Below are 27,250 nucleotides of genomic sequence, written 5' to 3'. Positions count from 1 at the left end.
TAAAAAGAAACATAAAACAACGTTACGACATCGTATTGATTATACAGTGTTAATTCTCACTAATACCCTTATGTGTATGTATTTATCTAGCCATTTGCGACATAAAAAAGCATTAAGGCATATTATTTTAAAGCGCAAACACATAACAAATAGCACATTAACCACACGTATTTAATTAATTCGCTCACCAACTTAGTTCACTTATTAATTAAGCCATGCAATTGCATTCCCACGTGTAATTTTTCATTACTAAGGTTGATTAATTAAAACACACGACAAAATTAATACTTAATAATTAATTCTTAGTAATTTTAATTATGACATAAAAAATATATAAACTGAAGTTTGAGTTTAAATAGAAAACCCTGCTCCAGCACATGTAATTGGTTTTTCTATCGCTTCTATTTGGAGCAACTGGTTGTGCTGTGAGTCTGTGCAGAAAGATGGTGCTACGGCTCTATTAAAATGTCTGTTTATAACTAAAGCACAAAAGCACTTGAAAAACAGTAAGCATGTATGCAGAGCTGCAGGATGCAATATGCTACTACAATTGTATGGAGAAGGGAGGAACCCACTATCTACCTTCTCCCCCCCCAACACAGGTAATAAATAGCATATTACACTCTACACAACTGCATATAAAATATTTATATTAGAGAGTCGGCAACAGCAGCTATTTAGTTATGGTTATGTCTCAGCTTTTATTAAAAGAAAAAAAAGCATTTATTCATTTGCTTAAAAGTTGTGCACAGTTTGGTTTGCCTGCATGGAGGATTGGCCACAAAGGACTTGGGTGGAGGCCCTGAGTCAAGCTCTTGCTGTTGGTCACATGTGTGTTTTGACTCATTAGAGAGCTTATTTCTCTCTATAAGAGTAAGTGTATTTCCCAGGGGACTTATGGGGGTGGCGTCTAGGGCTACTCTTGAATGGGCAACCTTCAAACAATGGAAAATCAATTCCTCTGCAGGTTACTTGCTGTGCCAAAGATTACAACAACTTTTATTACTCATTTGGAAGTTGGATTGGCATTTTTAGAGGATCTAGTTCAGTTTGCCCCACTGTTGGTTAAAGATCTGGCACGCGCCCCATCATCTAATCAAATGATTCTTGCAGACTGTCTTAAATTAGATCATGCAGCCGCAATCCCTTGGCTCGTCCTCTTTCGCAACTACAGGACTTTCTAAGTTATTTCACAAACCTCAAGAAATCAATGGAAGCTCCAAAAAAATTGTTAAAATCCTTTTTCACTTCCCATTGATCTGGCACGCGCCCCATCGTCGAATCAAATGATTCTTGCAGACGGTCTTAAATTAGATCATGCAGCCGCAATCCCTTGGCTCGTCCTCTTTCGCAACTACAGGACTTTCTAAGTTATTTCACAAACCTCAAGAAATCAATGGAAGCTCGAAAATAATTGGTAAAATGCTTTTTCACTTCCCATTGATCACATTCCAGGCTTGTAAAACATCAGTCCATGACCTTAGTCACTTGTTATTTAGATCTGACGCAGACTGAGGGCCAGGAATGGTACCTTACTTGGATTACAAATTTTGAAAGCAGATTTTATCTGACCTGTTTTAGATTGAGTACTTTGTATTTCCTGGTAGCCCACCCTGAGCAGGCTTTGTGGTTCTCTTTTTTACCTCCCTGTACTTGTCATGGGTTTTCTAACCAATCTCTGGCCCATTTTATGTTTTTTTTGTAGTTTTTATTTCAGACCAAGTGCGATTTTTATTTATGTCCATGAATGCACTCTTTTGATTCTTTATCTGTCGCTTTGCTCTGTCTCCATCTGCTAGAATCTGAATTTTGTTGTGCAGTAGTATTAGGTTATATTCGTCAAGCACTCAAAATATTGAATAATGGTATGATTATTCAATTTGTATTGTGGATGGAATTTAAAGGTTGTATTATAAATGGCTTGAGATTACACTGTAATGTGATTCATTTTTATAATGTTTATGTATGATATTTAGTGTGAAGGATTGGTCTGGAGGTGAGAGGGGGGCTCTCTTCGTTTCTGCGGTTCCTGGTTTTCAGATGAGTGGGGTGCCGCTCGCTGTTGGGATTTCTGCTGGCTGCTGCTGTCACGGGACTCCAAGGACCAGGAGCCCCATAACTGTGCACACCTGTGCTTGCCTGCCCGCCCACAAGCGCTACTTCACTTCTCGTGGCCCCCGCTTCGCCGGAGCTGCTCGCTGTTGGGATTTCTGCTGGCTGCTGCTGTCACGGGACTCCAAGGACCAGGAGCCCCATAACTGTGCACACCTGTGCTTGCCTACCCGCCCGCCCACAAGCGCTACTTCACTCCTCGCGGCCCCCACTTCGCGGGACGCGCGCGGCCGCGCGCTGGGCGAAGCCCGGGCCAAGGGCAGGACCGTCTGAGACCGTCCGAGACTGTGCGAGGCTGGGCTGGGCCAACCCCCTTGGTTCTATAATTATAGACTGATAAGGAATCCATGAACAAGTGGTATGCTTTGATTTGCTAAAGTTTTTTATAACCGGTTCCTTTGGACATGTCTAGTGGTACTGTAGTACTTCAATATTAGTAACTGTTATCCCTGAAATTTAGATGATCAATAAGCTTTTTACTTTTATTCTTTCTTAAAGTTGCCTAAGAGTTTAGGATATTCAATTAGGCATTGATTTTATTTTAATTTACCCGCTCTGAGTTCTACAGCCGGTAGAGCAAAGGGGGGGCTGTTAATACTTATGTCCAATAACCTGCCTATAGAAGTTAAAAAGACTTTAAATGTTTGATGTCACTCATAGGTACTCTGGCTACACCCAAAAAATGGACGGGAAGTCCTGTTAATTAATTTTTATAATAATTTGTTTGATTGTACACGATACTGGTAGTTATCGAATTGGAGAACGCAATTGATAAATTGGGTAATGAAAAAGGTGTTAATTTTGATATAATTTGGGTGGGTGATTTTAACATGCAAATATGTCCTCTATCTGCGACTAAGGTCTGTGGGTTTAGGAATGACATAGGAGACAACTGTGTGCATTTCCCACATAACTCATATGGAGAAATCTTAAACATACTTCTGGCCAAATTTGATCTGGACATAATGCAGTGTGCAAGAGATGGTTCTGGAAGACTAACCCCAACTATTACAGGTAGAAACGCAAACACCATTAGAGATCATGTATTGGTCTCTGCAAATATTGTCTCATTCTGTACCACCCCGTGGATAGAAGATCTATTATTAAGTGATCATAATTGTATTACTATGACATTAGCTGTATGGGGCAGTAGATGCCCGGTAATACAAACTATGATTAGCAATATAGCCCCGTGTAGACCAAATGGTACTAGAATAAAATGGAAAGGGGTCAACCCGGACAAGTTAATAAAAAATATTGTCATTGAATGTTACACTCAGATCCTTGCGAATTTGGATGATAATGTTGAACCATTCTTGATTTAAACGAATTTCTGTAAAAATTAATGGATTTATTAATAGCATTATGACTACAACATCTAATAAGAAATCTAAACAGAATAGAGGATGGTTTAACCATGCCTATACTCACTCTTTGAATCCGCTCAAACAAGCACTGTCTAGCAGGAGTAGGGATTTGGTGCTTGTTAAGAATTTAAGACTGGCTTATAAATTACATCTAAAAAGGAGAAAGAGAGAGCTTCAAGAGGAGGCTTGGGATAAATTAACAATGGTTGTGGATACCTCTAACAGCCAGCTATTCTGGGAAACAGTTAACTCACCCTTTCTAAAAAAAATGAGGTGGTCCCCGAAATGACATCTCATGTCAGCAGTGAGGCATGGGTTGTGTATTTCTCTAGCATCTTCAATCCAGGAAATGGAACCATAATGGATTCTGGGGATTCAAGTTCCTGGTCGATTTTACCTCTTAATATTACACTAGTAGAGGTAGAAAAAGGAATTAATAGCAGTAAGGGAGGGAAAGCCCCGGGCCCGGATGGTGTCCCAATAGATGTTTATAAAGCCATACCTGCTCTCTGGGGCCCCATATTAAATAGAGTTTTTAATGCCGCTGTTATTGAAGGAGCTCCTTCCACATGGGGCGAATCTATAATTATCCCCATATTTAAAAAAGGGGATAGATCTGAAGCAAAAAATTATCGGCCGATCTCTCTCCTAGATCCGTCCATCAAAATTATGAGTAGGGTCCTACTTGTGAGGCTAGAGGAGTGGGTGGAGGAAAATGAGATTTTAACTCAATCCCAATATGGTTTCAGGAAAGGACGGGGGACCCTTGAACAGTGTATTAACCTGGATCTAGTAATTGGAAAATATACACGCGCCAAGCAAGGGTCCCTTTTCTTATGTTTCGCTGACCTAAGCAGCGCATTTGATTTAGTGGATCATGCCATGTTATGGCCTATTTTATAAGATCTTGGTGCCTCAGAGCCTATTGTTTTCTTTTTGGCTAGGCTTTATGAAAAATTAGTAACATCAGTGCGGTATGGTCAAAGGGGCGAGTGTACTCCCAAATTCAAGGTTAAATTAGGCATCCGGCAGGGCTGCGTCCTTGCTCCACTGCTTTTTGCTCTTTTTATTAATGAAGTGGATGCAGCACTTAAACTTGTAAAGTCTGATGCACCCCAGGCGGAAGGACAAGATGTGCCGGTCCTGCTTTGAGCAGATGATGCCGTACTTTTATCGAACACCTATAGGCCTACAGAGGTTAATAGAGAAGTTTGTTGATTTTATTAAGGGTAGAAAGTTGCAGATTAACAAGACTAAAACATATGCTATGGTCTGTGGCCCACGGCCCGTGAGGACCAAATCCTTTTTTGTAGACGGACAGAGAATACAAACAGTAGATAAGTTCTGTTATCTATGGATAACCTTTTCTAGTAACGGTAAATGGTCACAAGAAATGATAAATGTTAGGACTAAAATGGCAAAAGGTATACATGGGATTTTCAGGTTTGCCGCTAAAATAGGGGACCGTCGCATTAAAGATATGATGCATATTTATCAATCAAGATGTACCTCAATCGCACTCTATGGTGCGGGGGTTTGGGGTCATCATCACCATGGTGATTTGCAAACAGAGGAAAATATGTTTCTTAAAAAGTTGCTCTGTTTACCCACTTCAGCGTCCTCTGATCTAATACATAGCGAAGTGGGGATTAACTATCTGACGGACCTAATTGGGCTAAGACCATTATTGATCTGGAGATCTATATGGCTGAAAGAAGAGACCACGTTCAACAGAAAAATTATTAAAGACTGTCTCCAACTAGATAACTGTTTAAGGATCCCTTGGCTCAATTATATAGTACAAACTTTCAAGGATCTATTCAAAATAAAAATTCTGGAAAACCCCAATGAAGTAATAGAAATGTCTAAAACTGAACTGAAAAATACATTTCTGAGGGAGAGAAAGTTTGTACGACAAAAAATTAGTGGGCAATTAACAACTTGCCAGATCTATTACTCATTCTCAGAGACTGAGGGTTTCCAAGCATATTTGAGCCAGGTAACTAGATCATCACATCGATTTGTCCTTACAAGAATGAGATTAGGCATCGTTCATCACTTGGTAGCATTTCCCTGTGTAAAAAAGTATTCCGTTTCCCCCTGCCCATGAGATGGACGTACTAAACAAAGTACTCTGCACTTTCTCCTTATATGTGATTTGTTCCTGAACCTCCGTATTTCTTTCCTTAAACCTTTGTTTAAAAAATATTGCACTTTAACTACAAATGCTGCTATGAGTTTACTGTTTACAATGCGAGAACCTGATATTTGTTTTTATGTTGCGACATACATTCTGAGATCAATTCATGCAAGGAAAAGTATGTTGTTTTAAAGTTGTATTAACAGTCATAATTCATCAATTTAACGAACTGTACTGGTTTTTAACAATGATTTTTAAATGTGCTTTTATGGTTGTGTTATATGAACCGAATAAAGCTTATTGAATCGAATCGAATCGATATTTATTATTTTATGGCCTTGTGCCTAATAAAGCTGTGAATTGGAATCGATATGGTTTGAGCGCATTGCCTTGACAAAGGCCAGACCCTTTGGCCGGCCTCCATGTACATGGTCGAAAGTTGTATGTCATCACACTTGGGCACTCAGTGGGTTAGGGACACGGCCTGACTACAGGACACGTCCTACAACCATCCCAAAGTAGCCGGGATCACCTGCACATTAAGCTAGTCAGGCCCATTGGCCAACACCCACAGGAAATGATCGGCAGATTCCACCTACCTCCTGGGATCGTTTTATGGAAAGTGCTCCGTGGCACCTTGATATTACGGAAGGCACTTAGGTATTACAGAGGAGGCTGCAGACACTTGTGCAGCCTTTTCTGTAATACAGATAGCGTTGATGCGCATATAGCGCCAAGCTATCACCAGGGTGTGATTCCTCATTTGCATGGGGGCATGGGAATATCCGTGCCCTGCACCAGATTACAGAGGCAAAGAAGCTGTCAGGAGGGACACCTAAATGGTGGCGTACTATCAGTGCACCCCCTAATGATAGCACGCAGGAAGGGGGAAAGGGGACGCCTCAGACATCCCCTTGCAGGCAGAAGCAGTCACTCAGTGCACCTGCCTGCAAGGGGATCTCACTTCCCTCTTAAAAGTGCAGGCGGGCTGCCGCTTCCACAGTGAAACACGGTGCTACGGCTTCAAAGTCACTCTGCATTTATTTTGAATCCACTACCTCAAGGGCAGCACAAATTTGCGGCTGCCCTGGGGCCTGTTTTAAAGTGCGCCGTGGCACAAACGGGAAAAAGTGCGCCCAATGTGTAATTGGGTTCTTGGTGTGCACAGATGAAGGCCATTCACGGTGGGGTTGGCCACGGGTTCCATTCACAATATGCCCCCGCTTTCTATAACATCATTATTCACGCTAATAATTCCAGGCACTAGCTAACACAAAAGTGGGAGTACCAACACGCTGGATAAAACACAAATATTTGGTCATAACCTTGAAAGTACAACAAAACCTGACCTTACCTCTGACCCCCAACCCTTAACATGAGCATATTCTTAATCTTACTATCCTAATTTGCCTGAAACATTTTTCTCTGACTAACAAATTCAAATCTACATGACAACTACCTGGCATCAGTCCACTCATAGTAGTTTGCTAGAAAGGTATTCAAGAACACAGATATTTGTAATGCGACGACAGAGTTGTAACTGAATGGGCAATGGTAATGTCAAGATGAAGATAGGCGTTTACGGAATTTAAATGTAATGTAAAGCGTGTTGCTGTATTATGGCATCCATCCTTCGCTCACTTTTAGCTTGAGAAGCTTTAAAAGTTGTTGTTTGCATTGTAACTTAGCATTTCATGTTTATCTGTAAAGCACAAAAGACAGAGCTATCTTGGCAATGGATGGTAGATGTTTGTTCTCTAACTCAACAACATTTATTATCAACCGTTTAACATGAATGACTAAGTAGACCTGCAGAGATCTGATACCGGGGCCATGGGATCCAATACAGATCCCTGCCATGGATGCATTAGCCCACTGTGCCTTCATGCCAGCTTCACATGTTGTGTGAGTGTGATCGAAGCATGCCCTGCTAATGACCACTTAATGGCTGTTTAGTTGCAATAATAGGAACAGTCTACATTTTCCAGCTACAAAATAACAAATCTCATTATAATCATTAATTTTGCTCTTACTCACCAAATCATCAATCTATTGACTAATCCACACACTCATTTATACACTAACCCATCCATTCATTTACACATGAACTCACTCTGCTATCCAATCCTCCAGTCACTGGCTGATTCACATATACCCAAACTCGACAGTCCAGGAAGAAGCACTTTTCTATAAATATGCCAGACATATTGTCTTTATCAGTGCATGTTTATAAATGTTTTTCTGATGGTGCTCAGTGTGATTCCACGTACACCAAACGTTGCAAGATAAGGGAACAGACGCACAGAATGTTTTACGAACTTTTTAAGAGTCAAGTAATTTTAGTCAAATCAGGACGTCAGAATAAGAACTCAGATCTCCCACAGTAAGCATTTTATAGATGGGAAGATGACTCTGCGAGAAGGATGACGAAACATGTGGTGATCTGAAGGTCACAAATCCAAGACCCAACAAGTGTAATCCAGCTTTCTATTCTTCCAAGGTTGGTAAATCGGATACCAATGCATTGGTTATTAGCATAACTCTTAGTGTATTGCGGTACGAAATTGCAGAAAAACAAGTTGGTGTTATTTTATATATTATTTCAACTCTTATCTATTCCTGTTTATGTCCATTTGTGAATTGTTTCACCACGCCTGGAATTTAATCCCGGCGCAGCCTGCAGTCTCTAGAACAGAGGCTTTCAAACTGCATTGTTGCGAGCCCCACTAAGCAAAAATGTTTTTAAGTCAGTCTTTCTACCCGTTTCAAATTTAAGATTAGAAAGAGGGTAAAGAGAGGACTAAGCAGAAGAAGTAGGGATGGAGAGGGCGCAGTTTATTAAATTATATTTCCACTGACAAAAATGGAACATAAATCCCCCTGTGTGCAGTGTTTTTTCTCCTTTGAACTATAAACTCAAAACAACACATACTTTATAATTTATTTCTTCTGAATGTTAGTGCTGTGTAAACTGGTCCTAGAACCAATTAAAGCAAACAGATGGAGTACTGGCTCATGAAGCAGAGCTTTTCAAAGTCAAGGGATGATGTATACTTCTATATAATCTGTCAGCAGTTTGACATTCAAGGGTTCTTGCTAATGACCTCACCGATATCAATGGAAACTAGCTTTTTTGCAGAGTGAGGAAGATCTTCTGGGCAGGTGAGCCAGTTCAAGTCAATGGGAGCACGTACCTTTTTAGAAGAATTGAAAATGAGTCAAGAGAGGCTGGCCCCTCCAAGAGAAAGTGCGTTGCAAGGAATTTATGATGCGCACAGCTACACTGCGACATAGACAGCATCCATGGGTAGCTAGAAAACATAGATCTCAGAGCCGCTGTCCCTTACCCAGTGCTTTCTCATGTGTAGCCATTTCACGATGTTTATAGCACTTCCTTGAACAAGACATTGTAAGACAAGCCCTTGATACCTGCGGCTCCTTTCCATGCCTGCTGCACCAGCTCTTGAACCACCTTCTTTCACCATTCTGCTAAAACGGGGATCTGTTGCTCCAGATTGTTCTTACAAAGCGTGTGATAGGGCCGGATTCTTGACTTCCTGATTATTTCCAAGAATCCTCTCAGGTCGCCAGGATCTTTTTATCTGCTAAATAGTGTAGAGGGGAGGAAAAACAATTATCAACACATAATCGCCAAAATTAGATTTAATTGAGAAAGGACCACAGACTCCGAATCTAAAATTTATAGGATTTTATTACAACCAAAAATAACTGAATATAGAGACACCTCAATATAAAGTGTAAGAGAAAAATGGGCACTAATACAAAGGCAAGCCTACGGAGGATTCTCATCCGACTAAAAACTAAAAGAATCACTGATTCTAAGATCATCAAGAAAGCAATGGTTAAGCCAATATCCAAATTAGGAATCATTAGCCTAAAAAGGAAAGAAAACATTAGTCTATCCCAACTCTATCTCTAAGGTGACATCCCTACTTAACAATTCCCTTCCCAGACAAGAGAAATGAAAAAAAGGTGTCAGGTGCGAAGACTTCCTAAGAAGTACATTCACTCAGTCAGAGCTCGTTTTAAGATGCTCTTCCTAGCTTCCCGTCTAAACCTCAACTGCTCAACCCACGGGGCACTGTCCCTAATACAAAATCCCCAAAACGTAGAACACGCCCTTTGGCACACCTCTTCAGCCAGGTCTTCTTCCAGTACTTTTCCTACAACTTTGTCTGGCGTCCAATGATGGTTAGCTTGACCTTGGGTCCCAGGCACCTTCTCCGCTGAAAGTATCATCCTCACATTTCAATGTACTCCCCTGTTGGCTTCTCGCAGCATCCTAACTCCTAAAACAAAGACCTAGTCTCACTAACGAGCTAAATGTCCTTGCACCTACAACAGAAACATGGGAATGAAAAACATTTCACGTCTCCAAGATTTAACATCTCCCTGCAACCAAAAGCCTTTACCAAGGGAAATCATTTTCGGCCTACAACGTTTAGCTAACATAAGAAAATGAACAGGCCTTTCTCTTCAACCGTATATGCGATCTGGCCTTTACACTGTTAAACACACTGCTAAATCACACTCTAAGCATTAGTTCATTATTCGCATATAAGTAAATAAGCAACCTACATGTGTAATTTTAACATGGCACACGTTTAACCCAATACATTGCATTGCACGAAAACTAATCATTATGCATTTACTAAATACATTCACGATAGCTTGCAACGTTACCCTTCACAAAAGCATTATTACATTTCTAATCACCCCTATGTTAAACGATTACAGCAATACATTTCTACGGCACTTCTTAACCTACATCGAATAATATGCGGGTGCTGACTAACGGTGAATATGATGCACCCCTACAAATTTCAGAATCACATGACGCTCTATCACGTGCTTTAAGTGTAGTCTGTCGCTGGACCCTGAGACAAGGTGAGCTGAAATTGCAATAAGCAGGAAGTGCACACTCCTCGCCTCTTCTTACCTGGGACACTGATGTGGCGTTCCCCATGTCAAGTTTCATCTGCCTACCTGTAATAATAAAAAATAAAAATAAAAATAGAAAACAATGAGCCCCAGCACCGTATGTAGGTGGGCTGCGCAATATATGAAAACATTCTCGGGACCGGATGGGAAGGAATACACTATCAGACAGAATATCAACTGCTCCACATGTTTTGTCGTATACATAATCACCTGCATCTGTCAAAAACAATATGTAGGTAGTACAATCAGGATGCTAAAAGAGCGCATTAGTGAACATGCGAGAGCGTTAAAACAGAATGATAGCAGATACCCTCTGGCGGTCCATGCCAACAGCTGTGTTGCTCAGGGACAGTATAAACAATTTATGTTTTTTGGTATAGAGCACACTCTGCCACACCCTAGGGGTGGTGACAGAGAATTGGCGTTACGACGTTCTGAAGCTACTTGGATCATGCGCTTAAATGCGGTGGAGCGGGGTCTTAACACAGACCATGAGCTTCAATTCTTCTTAGGCAACTAATATACTGAGGGTCAGTGCTCTTAACACTAGATGTGGTTTATGTCTTGAAGGAGTGTATTATTCTTCCTTGTGGAATATAACTGTTAATGCCTTACATGTAAAGTATGTCATATGGGATTTGTAATGAACTTTGTATCATGTACCATGATTATGGGAGCTACTACTTGTCAACTTGTCAACTTCGCAAGTTTTCTCCAGTTAACTGTATTTTTCTGATAGAGTGATTGTTTACCATTCTTCCACCTTTGAGAAATCTTGCTTTACCCTGTCTAATTTGTTCTCAATCATGTACAAAATTGTTGTTTGCTTTAAATATTTTGGAGACGCACTCGGAATAATAGCTTACGCTCGTTGTTCCAATGAGCCTATGACTGGCTTGTCTTTCTGACTACTACATGTCTAGTAACATCGTAATTCTGTTCTACTCATTCCGATTATATGCCTCTTAGTCTTTATTCTTTGCTTTCTGCTGTATTTATCTTTCCCATGCCTTGGATGGTATGTTCGTTTGTCCCGGGTGGTCGACACCACCGGGTATCAATCCGATCTTGTATCGAGGTTCACGCTACTTGATATGTGTTATTATACCACAGAGTAATATTTAATGAATTTTGGTTCGGGCTACGGAGCCCTGATACTCTTATTACACTCTACTGACTACCAGTGTTTTATTTTATTTTTAATGTTTACACTATATTAGAATTTTAGAGCTCGGGTAACAGTACCCGTAATTAGCTCTATCCTTATGGCTTTACTCTATCTTCCTGGCTATTATCGGTAGCAAGGTGTTCCTTTCTTCACTTCCGGAAGAATCAGCGTGTCTTCATTTGCGGTCTAGTCTTCCGCTTGTGACGGAAGTTATAACGTCAGCGCTTGCCACTTTCGGTTTACTAACTTACTGGAATCCCATCTACTGTGTGGCGTACTCGTCATTTTGGTAAGTGTGGCCATACATTTGGTTTTACTCGTTACTGTCAGGGCAAGTGTCATGGTATTTTTTTGTATAATGTACTTTGTGGCTTACTCGCCGTATTAGCAAGTGTGGCCATATACTCGGTTTTACTCGTTACTGTCAGGGAAAGTGTCATGGTGCTTTCATTTAGCAATTGGATACATGTTTGTTCAAGTTGTTACGCCTGACTTAGGTGGGGATAGTGATTTGGTGCGAATGATGTTTGTTTTAATGACGCCTTCCAACAGGATGGTTTAATGTTATGGGCGCTCATTAATTGATATTAGACAAATTTGCTGCAGTAACGCCTCACTCAGCTTACTCGTTTTCTATTTCTGGGCACATTTACTATGTCGATTAATACATGAGCCCCTCTCTGTAGAACTCCACTTATAAATTATTTACCTTAAATCCCTGTGGTTGTTCTCATATATGTAGTAGTGGTCTGACACAGGGAATTATTTCTCACAGTGCTGACCTACCTTGTTATATTTTTCACAGGTCTTTACTCTGAAGGGGTACTTACCCGTGCTTACATTGTCTGAGTGTATATTGCTCACTTTTTCCCACGCAGCCGGGACGGAAGTATAAGCGGCGGAGAGGTGAGCTCGTTGTTGTCGCTGGTTCCTTTTTTTTCCCTGACAGACTGATTGTTATTTTAGTTACTAATCAGGTCCAAAATATTTCTTGTGATTTTAGATCAGTTACATTTGCCTAGTTCGCCTGTTAGGTAAGATTTACTTTTGGCTTAATCACCTATGAATACGATCGGATTGAGGTTTATTTTACTCTATTCTTACTCACTTTTCTGTCCTTTCCCTCTCTCTCCTTTTCACGCATGGTCATCCGAGGTGATTCTACTGGATCCTAACCGCCTTTAGACCATGCGTTTAGTGCAACTAAACTTTTTACTGGTGTCTAACGATTATTAGTACTAGTGTATTATGATTATTTTTTTTTTTTTTTTTTTTTTGAAACCGTTTATTACAAGACTCAAAAATATACAAATATGGGCCTACAACCTTCCGGCCGGCCGCTAGCAATGAAAGGAGCATACGATATACATTTATAAAACACATGGTGCTGCGGCTGAGCATGCACATCATCGTTGCGAGCCACACTATCCAGACCCCACTATACGGTTACATTTTAAACTTAAAGAACGACAAATACAAACAAACCCACAAGGCAATCCTCAATCGGAAATAGCAACACGTGCTCCCGTAGAGGGGGGATCCTAGCCATCCATAGGAATCTCAAGAGGGGGGAGAGATCAGAACTAGGGCTGGGTACACCTAATGCCCAGGTACCGGGAGGATGAGTTGGCTAAGGGGACGGGGCCGGCGACGGATCAGGCAATAACGGTGGAGCACAGATTCCCCCCGCGGTAGGCGTTCCAGGGGCCCCATACTTTCACCCATGTCACAGGCTTACCTCTCGCCACATACACCACCTTTTCCCGAAACATGCACCAATCCATATGTTCCTTCCAGGCCGAGACAGTCGGGGGCCTCTGGGATCCCCACAGTTGGGCAATATCACGCTTGGCAACCATATACCCCAGAGTCACCCACCACGTCTGCGGCACCGAGTAATCGGTAGGCTCCCACACATTCAACAGGCATCTCCTCGCTTCGGGCAACAGCGCCACATGCGTGACCACTCGCAGCACCTCATGCACACCACGCCAGAACCCCTCCACCTCCGGGCACTCCCACAAGATATGCAGAAAAGTCCCCAGCGCACCACACCCACGCTTACACAAACCGTCCTCAGCATAGCCCATACGCAGGAGCTTTGGCCCCGTCATGTAGACCCTGTGGAGTATCTTGAGCTGGACGAAACGAAGGCGGGCCGGTATGGCCACCTCTTTCGGGGAGGCCACCGCGGAGATCCAGTCCTCGTCGTCCAGCTCCAGCCCATCGGCTACCCAAGCCCCACGAAGGGCAGTCAACAAATCTGAGCGGTCGTTGATCAGTTTTTTGTAGATCAGTGAGATCGTGCTGTCAGGGACGTGTCCATCCAGCACTCTATCCTCCAGGGGGGAGCACTCCGGGATGGAGGCAACGTCCGGAAAGACGGAGCCCAGCGCATGCCGGACCTGCAGATACCGAAAGTACTCGCTGCCCTGCAACTGAAATTCCGTCTGCAGCATCTCGAACGTTTTAAATCCTCCCCTCGTCCAGAGATCCCCCACTTTGCTAATGCCTATTAAGTCCCACTTCTCAAAGCCCTTCGAGGTCCACAAGGAGCCCAACCGCTCAGACGCGTATAGTGGTGACGCCCGGGTCAAACGGTCCTTCCACCCCATAGCTGCATTGGCCGCGTGCCACACTCGCACCATGACTCGCGTGGGGCCCGTTAGGCGAGCGCCGGGCGCGCTAGAGTAGAGCGCTCGATTATGGTCACCACCTGGAAGTAGCATCCTATCCATTGCAAACGCCGGGTTTAAGGCGGGCCCGTATAGGCCCTGATTAATCGCAGCTAGCTGGGAGGCCCAATAGTACCGCTTAATATCCGGGAGGGCAATCCCCCCGTCATACCATGGGAGCGTCAGCTTAGCCAGGGCAATACGTGGCCTCCCGTCCCAGAACAGGCGGCGCTGCAAACTCTCCACTTCGCGGAAGTAGCGCGCTGGGACGAGGTCCATAGTGTTCTGCAACGCGTACAGGAAACGCGGCAGCGACATCATTTTAAACAATGCCGCCCGGCCGAGCGGCGAAAGCGGCAAACGCCGCCAGCGCGCGACATCCTCTTTCAAACGCTGGAGGGGGGGAAGCAAGTTCCGATCATACCGAGCCTCCGGGTCCAGAGTAATGAAGACCCCCAGGTACCTAAATCCCTGCGGGGCGACCTGGATCGGACAGCCCCGCGGGAGGATAGGAGCCTCCCCGGAGAGAACATACACACACGATTTAGCCCAGTTGATGACCAGACCGGAGTTACGACCGAATGAATGCAAAACATCAACCAGTACTATGAGTGATTTACGTGGGGAAGCTAGGTACAAGAGGATGTCATCAGCGTATAGGGATACGCGGTCCTCATACTCAGGGGTCCAGCGGAGACCACGGATGGAAGGCTCCCACCGCAGCCACTCCGCCAGGGGCTCCAAGGCAAGTGCAAAGAGGAGCGGCGATAAGGGGCAGCCCTGCCGTGTGCCCCGGCCCAGCCCGAACGGAGCCGATACTCTTCCGTTCACCACCACCTGCGCCAATGGGCCCGAATACAGCAATTTGACCCAACTGATGAACCCTGGGCCAAATCCAAACTTCGCAAGCATCGCCCAGATATATGGCCATTCAAGCGTGTCAAACGCCATGGTGGCGTCCAAAGACGCCAAAATGGCCGGCTCCCGTATGAACGGGGCACGTGCGAGCACACCGTGCAAACGCCGCAGATTAAGGGCTGTGTTGCGATGGGGAATAAAGCCAGACTGGTCCTGATGAACCAAATCGCCCACCACGCCGACCAGCCGATTGGCCAGTACCTTGGCGAGAATCTTGGGCTCCGCATTCAGTAGCGAAATGGGCCGATAGGATGTAACCCGGTCCCGAGGTCTCCCCTCCTTATGGATGACCACGATTGTAGCCAGACGCTGGTCCAGCGGGAGGGAGCCCACCGAGTGTGCCGCCAGGAACATAGCCCGGAGATGGGGTGCCAGCGTATCCGGTCGCAATTTGTACAACTCGATAGGGAGACCATTTGGACCCATGGCCTTGCCGGAAGCGACCGAGCGTATGGCGAGGGCGATCTCGTCGGAGGTGGGAGCGGCGTCCAACGACACCCTGTCATCCCCGGAAAGGGACGGCAGCGCGATATCACTAAGCAGGGCACGGGAATCCTCTTCCGAGCAGGGAGACACCGGGGAATACACCCCACGGAAATAATCCGCGAAACAGGAGACGATTTCTTCTGGCTCAGTTACACACACACCATCCGTTTTCTCAATCAGCGGGACCACACGATTCGCTCTCTCTTTTTTGTCCAACCACGCTATAAGTTTACCAGCCTTATCACCCACATCATACAGTCGCCCCTGTTGCTCTCTACTGAGGCCCCTGGCCGCCTCCGAGACGAGGGCCCTATAGGCCGCTTGCTTGAGTTGGAGGACATGTAATGCGGCATCCGTCACCCCACCTTCTAAATTACCCTCCAACTCGGCTATTTCAGCCTCCATCCGGGTCACCTCCTCCCGCTCGCGCCTCCGGGCGTGGGAAATAAGGGATAGGGCCTCCCCTCGGAGTACTGTCTTGAAGGCCTCCCATAGCGGTACAGCCGAAGGCACGGACCCCACATTCTCATCAAAATATCGCTGAAGGGATTTAATCAATTCAGCGCGAATGGTGGGGTCGCGCAGGTACCAAGGATTGATTGGGACCACCCTACCCTCACCCCTCGGAAAGACGTCAAAGTGCAGTAGGAGCGGGGAGTGGTCCGAAATACCCCGTGGCAAATGGCGCACCTCTCCCACCCTCCCAACATAGGCCGCCGGGACAAGGACATAGTCTAGTCGTGAGAGACTACCATGGGCTCCCGAGTGGAAAGTGTACTGCAGCTGCGTGGGGTGTTTTAAACGCCAGCAGTCCACTAATCCAAATGTATTATGATTATTGATAGCCCGTAATACTCAATAACCCATCATGATCACTACTCCACGCATGTATTGATTCTTCCTTTCCTGATGTGTACTCAACCTTGTATTTGCATGTATAGGATCTTTGTTGTAGTATTTTCTATGATGTGTTTTATATTGTCATGCACCGGCTTTAGGGTGTCACGTTCTAGGCTGCACTATCCTTTGTAGGCGCCTTTCTCTCTCTGTCTTATGGGACAGATTTCCTATTGATGGGTCTCTAATGTACCTACTCACAGTCGCGGTGTCCGACATTCTTTACGTTGTGAACTACCATTGTATGTTGGTCTGCAATTATTTCTACATTGTATCCTTGTATGTTTTTGTAGCCCTGAAGAAGTCGTGGGTTCACACCCGGACGAAACACGTGTTGGCTGGGCAACGGAACCATATTAAACCAAGAAAGATACACTTGTTTGGACTCATTAAGTGTTGTTTGAATTGTTTGTTCTCTCCACTATTATTTGTACTCATGAAATTTACTCACTGACGTGTGCATAGGCATCTCATGTTTAATTGTTTTTAGACCTCGGTCTACTTGGGGGGTTTAGGGTTTGTTTTCCCCTCGTCCTTATTTGCACCGTTATACTTTCATTCTTATACTCAGACGTTCACACTAGTGGGCGCCATCGCATACCGTAAACCTAAAACCCTTAACAAGTATTTCTCCTGACCCTAATCTTATGGTTTGTTGAAACCCCCAGCAGTCAGTATTCCCGGCCTACTTATAAATTAAAACATTGAGCCCCCACATCTCACTCGCCTCCTCTGGCTCATCTCTCCAAGGACTCAAGGACTCAAGGAGCTGTGGGCAGATGTGCTCTGGTGGGACGCTCTTCAGGGGTGTAACAAAAGCCCCCATGGTGCAGACCCCCCCCCCCCCCCCCTCCGGCACTGACAGGTCCCTGGCTTGAGAGTTCAGAACTGAATCCAGAGCGTCGGGGGAGCCCCCGGAAGGTAGTTTGCAGGGGGGCTCCCTCATGTTTTGTTACGCCACTGGTGCCCATGCATTCTGTGGCATCAGTAATACTGTCACCTCTACCACTCACCATGCCCCTATAAGTTGAAAGATTCTGTGTACATGAAGACAGTTTGGAAATTCACCTAGCAAATAAGGCCCACTTCCAAGCTATCTTCAGTTACAAACACTACTGCCCTTCCTCTAATCCCTCCAAAACACTTTCTGTCCCAAAGTTGCTGCAGCATCTACTTTGCCAAAGGATGTTCGCCCCAAAGAAATGAAGCTACAGGACCCCAAGGGGTGGCGGATCGCAGTTTGTAGATCTCTGCTCTAGATGAGCAGTGGGAGAGCTTTAACAGTTTAAGAAGAAAAAGTTATAATAAAATTCATACAAAATTATGTTTTGTAATTTCTTTATCATATAATGTCACTCTTTTATGTTTCTAAATGGACACCTTGGACTGTTCCTTATTTAAAATGGCAACTTGTCATAGCATGTGAGTCATTAGCAATTACCAAGACTGAGGGCCTGATACAGAGATATGGGGACGGGATACCCTGTTACAAATATAATGAAAATCCCATCCGCCTTATTACAAGTGCATTACATCCTATTGCACTTAAGTATGCTTTAATAGTATGGCCATCACATCACGCTTGTAATGGAGTAGCCTGGCCACCAAACTTTAAATTAGGCCCTTAGCCCTAAGAAGTTTAACTTCAAACAATTCAATTTTTATTTAATGAATTGTAAATATGATGCTTCAGAAACTTCAAGCACTGAAAAACTGAATTTCTGATCTTCCATGTCATAGGAACTGATGATCGTCTTTCAGCTCCTGCACTGGAATGGAAGCCTAAAAGCCCTCCGAGAAACAAAGTGCTCCCGCCAGGTAAGATGCTGACTGAGCTTAGTGCTTGTTTTATAAACTGGTGCTGATACCTCAGCTACCAATCCTAAGTATTTCCTCATTTGAAAAATGTAATTGACGCTTTTTTACATCTCACTTATGTTTGCATGCGAACACCATATATATTATCTGGTTCTCTCTTACAGTTTTTACTTTTTACAGATGGCTGCCCTGATTTACTAAGGTATCCATGTATGGCTGTGTGAGAATATTTGATACCAAGAGCAGTCTGAGTGAAGGGAACTGTTGAATGTTCAGAGCAGTGCTTAATTTGAGCTGGGGGTTTCTGGTGCTCCGCACTTGCACTTAATTGTCAACACCGGCACTTATGATAGTCTGCCACATGGTGGCTCTGTTTGAAGTGCACAACAACAGTTCTTTATTAAATTAATATGCATTAAAAATTACTAATACCTGCCGCTCATGACATTATTATAGCTTTGGGGACCTGGAATAGTCTGAATTTTCACACATGTATGAATGTGATGCTTGGTAGTTGTATTAGTACTGTCCTTGGCAGACCTGGCAGGGGCATTGGGTGGTGCAAGCTGCAGTGGCCTGAAATTAAACACTGGTCCAGAGGCTGCATAGTCAGCTTCCTACTAAGTTGTTGACTATTTAGGGGTAAGCTATCCAACCAGGCAGAGCGAACCCGATAGCCAAGCATTCCTGGCCTACGTTTATCCACTGGCAATCATCAGGAGTATCAGAACAAAATGATGGGCCTTCCTGTACTTTGATCCCCCACTACAATATATAGTATCTTAATGACCTTATTTGTTTGGGACTGGGCCTCCCTCAGCCCTCCCTATTAGCAACTCAGGAACGCCTCCCCTCTTTTAAACCAATACTCACTGAGGAAATGATCAAGGAGGCCGAGCTAACGTCAGGCTGTGCCCCATCCACGCACATCCCTGAATGGATAAGAACCTTGTTTGCCTGAAAGGAGACAAGACCATAAATACTGGAAAAGGCGTCTAGATTTGCCTAATTATTTCACAGAAGACTAAAAATGTGACGCAGATCTCATTTTTATTCCCCAAGTCAACGCATTAAGCTGCAATAATCGTAACTTCGATATCAACAACCACTGCCTGGAGCGGACAAGAACTCAGATGACCAAAGGAAAGACCACTTTTGGGAGAGGTGGGGCATGGGTCTCAACCCTAAGAGTCCACAGTGGTTATTTGTATCTTAAGCAGAGCTGGTTTCATTGAACCAAAAGGATTACAATTGTGGAACTGGCCTAGTCAATTTGAATCTGTTTTTTATGTTTATTTTTTAAGAATGCACTGTCTGATTCACTGGTGGTGGGTCATAATGAAACGCACTGTATTTTATGTTTTCGTGTCTTTTCTTAGTATATATGAAATAAGGTACCTAAATGTGAAATTAATTTGAAATGTAAAAAGAAAACATGAACAATAGCAACACGTCTAGACTACTCAATTAAAACATGATTTGTTAGAGGGGTTGCTGAACTAGACATCTACTATGTACCTAACTCTCAGGTAGTGTTACCTCCTGAAACCAATATTGAAAGTGCTTGTAGGCTTTCTGAAGAAATGCATCATCTACATTCACTTAAGGGCACTCCTAAAATTGGCCTTTTGCTGAGGTCAAATGGCCAAAAGTGTGGTTACTGAAGATGGATATTGGCTCCCGCATCACACTCAGTTGGTACCTAGGCATTCTCCTTTTGTCCTCCACCTGTACTCTAAACCTATTTGGCCAACCATAAACCTCCCTGTGGATGCATAGCTATGCGGCACTGCATAGAGGGAATTCTTATTCCTACACTGAAAGAGAGGTTTAAGTTGGTGGGGTTGTTCAAGCTTCATGTTAATAAGTAGATAACACTGTGCATTTTGTGCTGGCACTGGAGTAACCTTTTTCCCAGTGGCTCTTTTCTTTTTTAGAATACCCAAGCTTTGGCGTTACTTTTGGTCGCTGTGTCCCTTAGTGATTCACCTTTTTAGGCAATCTAACCCTTGACTGTATGGCCTCTGTAGATCTGTCAACACAGTATTTTGCTTTAGATTGCAAATTACCATGTCGATCTCAAATGAAAAACAAGCATTTCCAATGCAATAGGTCTCGCATTAGTGAAAGCTAGAGCTCTTGGTGTTGAAAACGACAATGTTTTTTACTTCAGTTTTTTTGTATGCAGTGGAGTGATAATATTTTCATATCCACATCGCCATTCCTATGACCTGGTGGCACTGGAGAACCAGAAAATGAGAACTAGGTGATCAGGGAAGGGAGAAGAGTAATATGCTGCCTTGAAAAAAAATGGTAACATCCTGTAAACTGCAAACACCCAGAGGAAATGCGAGATTAAAGCATCTGAAATGTAAGCAGGAACAATATATTTACCTTTACCCTGGTTGTGAATAAAACCAATCTGGCCACTTTGCGACCACTATACCTTGCTTCATTTAGTGATTTTTAGGTCTCGCCTGAGCTATCGCGTAAGCGATGCTCTGCGAGACTTATTGAGAGGGCTCCAAAAAGTGCTACCAGGCCAGCCTAGCGATACAGTGCATGTGCGTGGGTGCGCGCGCTTGACGCGATTACTTTAACTTTGGCAGCCGCACGGCCGCTTTGATGTTTGATCGCGATCGATCACTTTCACGGCCGTGCAATGCTTGTCTAAATGGCCTTCTGTTACCACATCAGATCTTCGCCATTTAGTTCCACCCTTGCTTTTTTACCATCACTCATATCGAGCCAAATTACACTTACTTGATGACCTTTACTTACCCCTCACCTACAATATATTAGATTTACTCCACAGCTCTTTTCTCACTTTACCTACGAGGTCATTTCATTTCTTACCCATGCGGCCCGTTTCACATATTTGCATTGTCTCGTCATCCGATTATTATCAGACGCAAATGTCACCCTTCTCCGATAACTTTACTTTTTCTCCCCACCCAAATAAAATTATATTATTATCTAATTTTGTTTGGCTACAATTTTAGACCTATTTCGTTTGGTGTAATTAATCACATCTCCTTTTTCAAAAATCTGACTGCAGCCTCGAACCGCTCTAGCAGGTCCAATGACCTGACACTTTTACGATCTTCTGCCTTGTGCCGTCTGTTTTTGTTCTTTTCCGGTATCCGTGTGATAATAAATAACACGGTAGGAGCTGCTGCCAGCTATTTCAGACTGCATTTTACCCGCCTCATAGAAGAAGCACCTACTCACGTTTCCGGATTATCGATTGTAAGTACTTGTGACTTTTTCTGTCCCTACATCAGCGCTCGGAGTTTACCTTGCCACATGACGCTTACTCACCCCCACCTGGAGACTTGTTAACTCCTTAACCTGTGTTCTTTGTCTTGCGCCTGCATTTAGGCATCAATGCCGTTCTTCCCCCATTTCATTTAAGAGACACATTTTATCTTAATCCCATGCGGCCCAATTATTATAATCAGCTAGTTATAGTTCCTCAATTTCGGACGCATAATTCTCCATCTCTTGCGAACTGCACGCTGCTAATTATACCTTCCCTAAAGGGACGCAAGGATACCTCTCAACCAATTTATTGAATGCGTGGCTGCCACTGGGCCTAGCAATTGCCCCTCCTTGCACACCCCGTGTAATCTCACATAGGTTCGCCGTTTTCACTCCCATCACATCCCGCCTTTTTCTTTTCATCCCTACTGGCTATCTTTGTGACTCCTTGGCTCACACGCTGACTTTCATACTTCACAGGTATTAACACAACCAACGCAAAGACACTCATCTGGTAAATTGAATTCAATTTATGCCGGAAATAACACTAAGCACGTGATATTAGGAAATTTTTAACAACTGTTATTTCATATGTCCTTGATGAGGTCCATACAGAATGTATAGACAATGATGATTTGAAATAATTCACCATCTGTAGAATTTTTTCTTGCTAGGCTCCACGCTACCCTAAATGTCAACATTACTTGATTTTTTCTTTTTAAGTTACCTCCATGTGACATGACTGGAATGTATATAATCTATTTTTGACAAAACCGAACATAACTGTAATCTGATTGTTTTTTCGTATGTTCATGCAACCCACCAGATGGGCTTTACAATTGCATAACAATTATTTGTATTCACGAGTGTTCATGTACCCACCTGAGGAGTCTTACGCTTTCTCAATTATCGCTAGTATTTATATGCCCATTTGTTTGCTCACCTGTGACCCACTCTGATATGTCGTAACCTTTCTGTTTTTCATTTCTATTCTAAAAATATTCTCCTCAATCACAATATGTTCTACTGGGTGCAACTTACAATTCTAAAATCCTTCTTTTTCTTTTTTCTACCCATTTCTCTCCACTTTATCCCTTTACTTTTCTTTCTTCTTCCTTTCCTCTATCACCTGTGTATGACTCACTCTCTGATCTCTTTCTGTCTGTTCACTACCCTAAAAATATATAAATATATATATATATGCTGATGTCTCACATACTCGTATTTGCATCACTTCATTCTGTATTCTCACATCTCTTTCTCTCCGCCTTCTACTGTGTATGACTTATCTGTTGATCTCTCTCTTTCCTTTCACTACCCTATAATTGTATAATTTCACTGTTTTTTAAAATCAGCCTTGAGAAAGCCCTGGCCTGCCGGCCTGTGGGCAAAACACGTGTCGGCTGTTCATTTGTTTTCTACACATGACTTTAAATAACAAGCATTGGCATAGCCAATAGGTTTCGCCTTTGGTACCTTATAAGTGTTTAGCCATGCAACACTTGATGTTGTTGCACCAAGGATATTGTGCTGCAAAACGAAATACTTATAAGGTCCCAAAAGCGAGACCTATTGGCTATGCCAATGCTTGTTTTTTTTGCATTCTTAACTTTTTCTTGTTTTCTCACTGCGCCGAAGCTGCGCTTTTGAATAGAAAAATGTCTGGAAAAGTCGACACTTGCAGCAAAAGGTTTTGGATACATTTCACAGGGGGACAAAGCAAGGAAAGCAGAGGAAAGAGAGGGAAAGAGGTGTTTGTTGAAGTTAGAGTTTTCAGCAAGTGAGGAGGAGCGAGACAGACGAAGAAAGTGAGGGGGAGGGGCAACTGCAGAGCAGGAGACCCAAACACTGACTGTTGTTGAAAGAAGGAAGCGGAAAAAAAAGACAGGGAGTCCAGGATAACACGATGATGAAGTTCCCAGCCCTCAGGTTCAACAGACTTTTCAGATTTTAACCCACAGCAGGCCACGAAGATTTGCCTGTGCCAAAGCCTTCTAGATATTTAAAGAGGAAAGTGAATCGTAAACTCGTACAACGTTCACCGTGTGAATGCAGTAAATATAGGACGCAGTGCCACATTATACAAAACTGCGCTAATGCAGTCTTAATCCTAAACACAAACAAGCATGTCTTTGATCGCATTCATTACTGTCTTTCATGCAAGGCACAGGCAGTCACAGAGTTCTATATTAACATGAACACAAACGGCTGTCTGATAGCAAAGTCCGAGGAAAGGTGTTCAAATTAATGGATGTGGAGACAAACCAGGAATGATGAGCGTTATCACCTAGCACTCACATGTGGAAGGCACCTCGATAATGGTGTAATCACAGTGAGGGCTGTAGGTTTTGTGTATCACAGTGTGCAAGATATCTATCAGTTACAAAAGCAACAACAAAATGGTTTGAAGCTGCCGATGCGATATTATTTAGTTTAAATTCTTGGAACAGTAGCTGTTAGAAATGGGATTTCTGGTTGGCTAGGGCTTGCGCCAAAGCCAGGCAGAAACCACCACTCTAGTCAGGGCGGGGGAGTTACACGCCAAAGATAACCCCTGCTCACCCCCTTGGTAGCTTGGCACGAGCAGTCAGGCTTATCCCGGAGGCAATGTGTAAAGCGTTTGCGCGCGCACCCAGCAACAACACCCAAGGCCCACCACAAAGGAAACTCCACACAAGGTTATATATAAAAATAGCCTTTGTATTATACCAAAACACATTAGATAATATTCACACAATTTACACAGTGCCAACTGGCACTGGGCAGAATTTTACAAGGGACTATTTACATGGGACAGGGCCACATGGACCACTGTCAGAATCAGCACAAATCACCAATTGTACATATAGAACATATACTAACTGTAACACAAATTAGCACGGTAGAGCACAACCAGTAACTACTGGCGCAATAATGACCTCAGCGTCATCACACTAGCATCAGGTATAAAACCTATCCTGCTTCCATCACAGGGGCATAAACACATTATGCAATTTCTCATTAGTCTAACGCATTAGACCTAACCACCTAAGTATAACTACACTAGGGGCGTACATCACACAGGGAGACATAATCTCACTAGCACCACCCTAAACAGGTAAAACAACCTCCTAGGCAGAAATGACCACATTTAGAGGTATAAAACAGGGGGTGCGCAAAACATGCTATACACAGTACATTTCCTAACACCCAATCACATTAGCATGAATCACAATAACACCTCAATTACATTAGGGTCCAGGTTGCGCCAGAACCTAAACGTAGCAGCTGCCCCCTAATTGCTGGGTAGCTGGGAAAGTATGGGGCAAAGGAGTGCGTCTCACTCCTAATTCAAAAGATGCCCCAAAGAACTGTGCGCCTAAACGGTGCAGCTGCCCACTACTTGCTGGGCAGCTGGGAAGATTTAAATGGGGCCTGGCACCAAGGTGCTTTCTGGAACAATTTCCAGAAGGTTGCAGCTGCCCTTTGTCTGTTGGGGCAGCTGTGAAAATCGCCAAACTGGTAGGGACACGGGCCCCTCTGGCCCTCTCAAGACAAATATGTCCCCTTCGTTGGAGCCACACTGGGCTCTAAAAGTAATCATGCCCCAGCTGTTGCAGCGGCCCGCAACTGCGGCGCCGCTGTGGAAATCAGCACCAAACAGGGGCACTGAAAATGCTCACAGCCCCTCTGGCCCTTTAACCAACAATGTTCCACGTGTTAGAGCCTCACAGGGCTCTGTAAACAACTATGCCCCCATTGGAGTGGCCCGCTATCAGACGGGGCCGCCCCAGAACTCTACACTCAGTGCCTTCACCGGCACTTTAGAACAGTTATCGGCTCCCTCCTCGGCGGGAGCAAAATGCGGCCCGGACCCCCTTAGAGCCCACACTCACCGGCTCTCTCTCGGAGGCGCCTCTCACGTGGATGACTCTGCTCTGCTGCGGGACCGGCCTCCATTCTCCTGGTCTCGGCAGGGCAGCAACACGCGGGGCTCCGTCTTCCGCACAGGAGCCCCACCTGGATTCTCCACCGCAGCTCCTTCACCCGGTCCCTCTCCTGGGACCGGGACTTCTCATGCGGCTGCGGCGGGGGCCGCGGGACTTCCTCTACTCGTGTCCTGCTGCCCCGCCCATGTCTCAGGCAGACGTGCCTGACTTCCGGGTCGCGGCGGTGATTCTTCTTTATCGGCGGCAATGCGGGGTGGGCACCCGCTTAATTAGAGCGCAATAGGCGGGGTGGGCTCCCGCATTTAGCATTAATCAATTAAAGAGGCACAAACGCGGGGTGGGCTCCCGCTAAAGGCAGGACAGGGGAATCCCCACGCTGGGGATTCCCTCGGGAACCAAAGACGGCAGCTCAGCGCTGCACAGATCCCACGTATTCCCCTTTCCTTGGGGGAAACAAATAAATACAGCATAGCGCTCACAGGGCGCAGAAGAGTGCTGCAAAGGTCCTGGAGATGAAGAAAATAAATCCAAAAAGGTCCCAGAGGTCTTCCAGGTAGCCAGGGGCTGGGCAGGGCCCAGGGAGTCAAGCCTTCCCCTGGGCCCCAGCAGCAGCACGCCCCTGGCAGATTCAAGTCCACAAAACATGAAAATTTTCATGGGGTCACAGCCCATCTTTTATACACCAAATCCTTTGTTTCCAAAGGTGCAGGGAAGGGGCGAACCAGATGCAACTGGTTCTTGAGCACTTTGTTTTGCTCAGCCCCTCTCCCTATTCACAGAACAGGCCAGGGTCATCAGTCGCACCACAGGGGGCGGAGCCAGCATTGTGTGGGGAAAGCCCATCCCTAGTCAGGTCCCAGGTGTACTCCTCCCACTCATCAACATGCAGCTCTCTCCACCCACCACTGGGGCAGACCCATCCTGACTCCTGGATCCAGGCCCACCAGCCAATCACACGCCAGACAGTCACTGCACATTTATGCCAGTGTCTAGAAGTGGCGCTTCTATACTAGCTACAGTAACACCGCACACATCATTGCGCAGTATTCACTCTCACGAGTTTGCACATATCAAACTCAACCCTGCACTCCCCACGCATCAGGAACTAGCACGGTCACTCAGATCCCCCATGCATTCCTATGGGAGGGCAGGTCAGTCTCATTCAACCACACAGAGCGCACGCGCTTTCCACTGGGACACAGTGTGAAAGCGCCTAGAGACCTAAAACCACTAGTACAACACAGGAAAAAGGCTAGGATACTGCAAAAAGTTCTAGGGGTGAACTTGCCAGAAGGGTCAAGTCCAACAGTAGCTATGAAAACATCTTAAGGGAAAAGGACGGTCATATTCACTACTTTTCCATCAGTGAGTTTGTACTTTCGCTTCCCTTTTGGTGAACACAAGCAGTGTATTGCTGCCTAATGAAAGAATACTTACGTTAAATCGCGGTCACTATCGCATGCAAGGTAGCGTTTCAAGGTGGCCACATTTACTATGTTTTCGCCAAGAGGACATAC

General features: G+C 44.5%; 1 protein-coding gene across 2 annotated transcripts in view; it reads left to right on the top strand.

Moving 5' to 3' along the window:
* LIX1 (limb and CNS expressed 1) overlaps positions 1 to 27,250 on the top strand; it is a 744,382-nt gene that overhangs the window by 649,387 nt on the left and 67,745 nt on the right. For both annotated transcript variants that reach the window (XM_085632538.1, XM_085632539.1), the window contains one exon: positions 18,466 to 18,543. In XM_085632538.1, the coding sequence (XP_085488664.1) occupies positions 18,466 to 18,543 (78 nt within the window). The remainder of the gene's footprint in view (positions 1 to 18,465; positions 18,544 to 27,250) is intronic.

This window comes from Triturus cristatus, chromosome 2_1, assembly GCF_964204655.1.
Source record: "Triturus cristatus chromosome 2_1, aTriCri1.1, whole genome shotgun sequence".
In the NCBI taxonomy this organism is placed as follows: domain Eukaryota; kingdom Metazoa; phylum Chordata; class Amphibia; order Caudata; family Salamandridae; genus Triturus; species Triturus cristatus.
The sequence above is the reverse complement of the archived record's forward strand: the minus strand, read 5'-3'. Positions and strand labels throughout refer to the sequence as shown.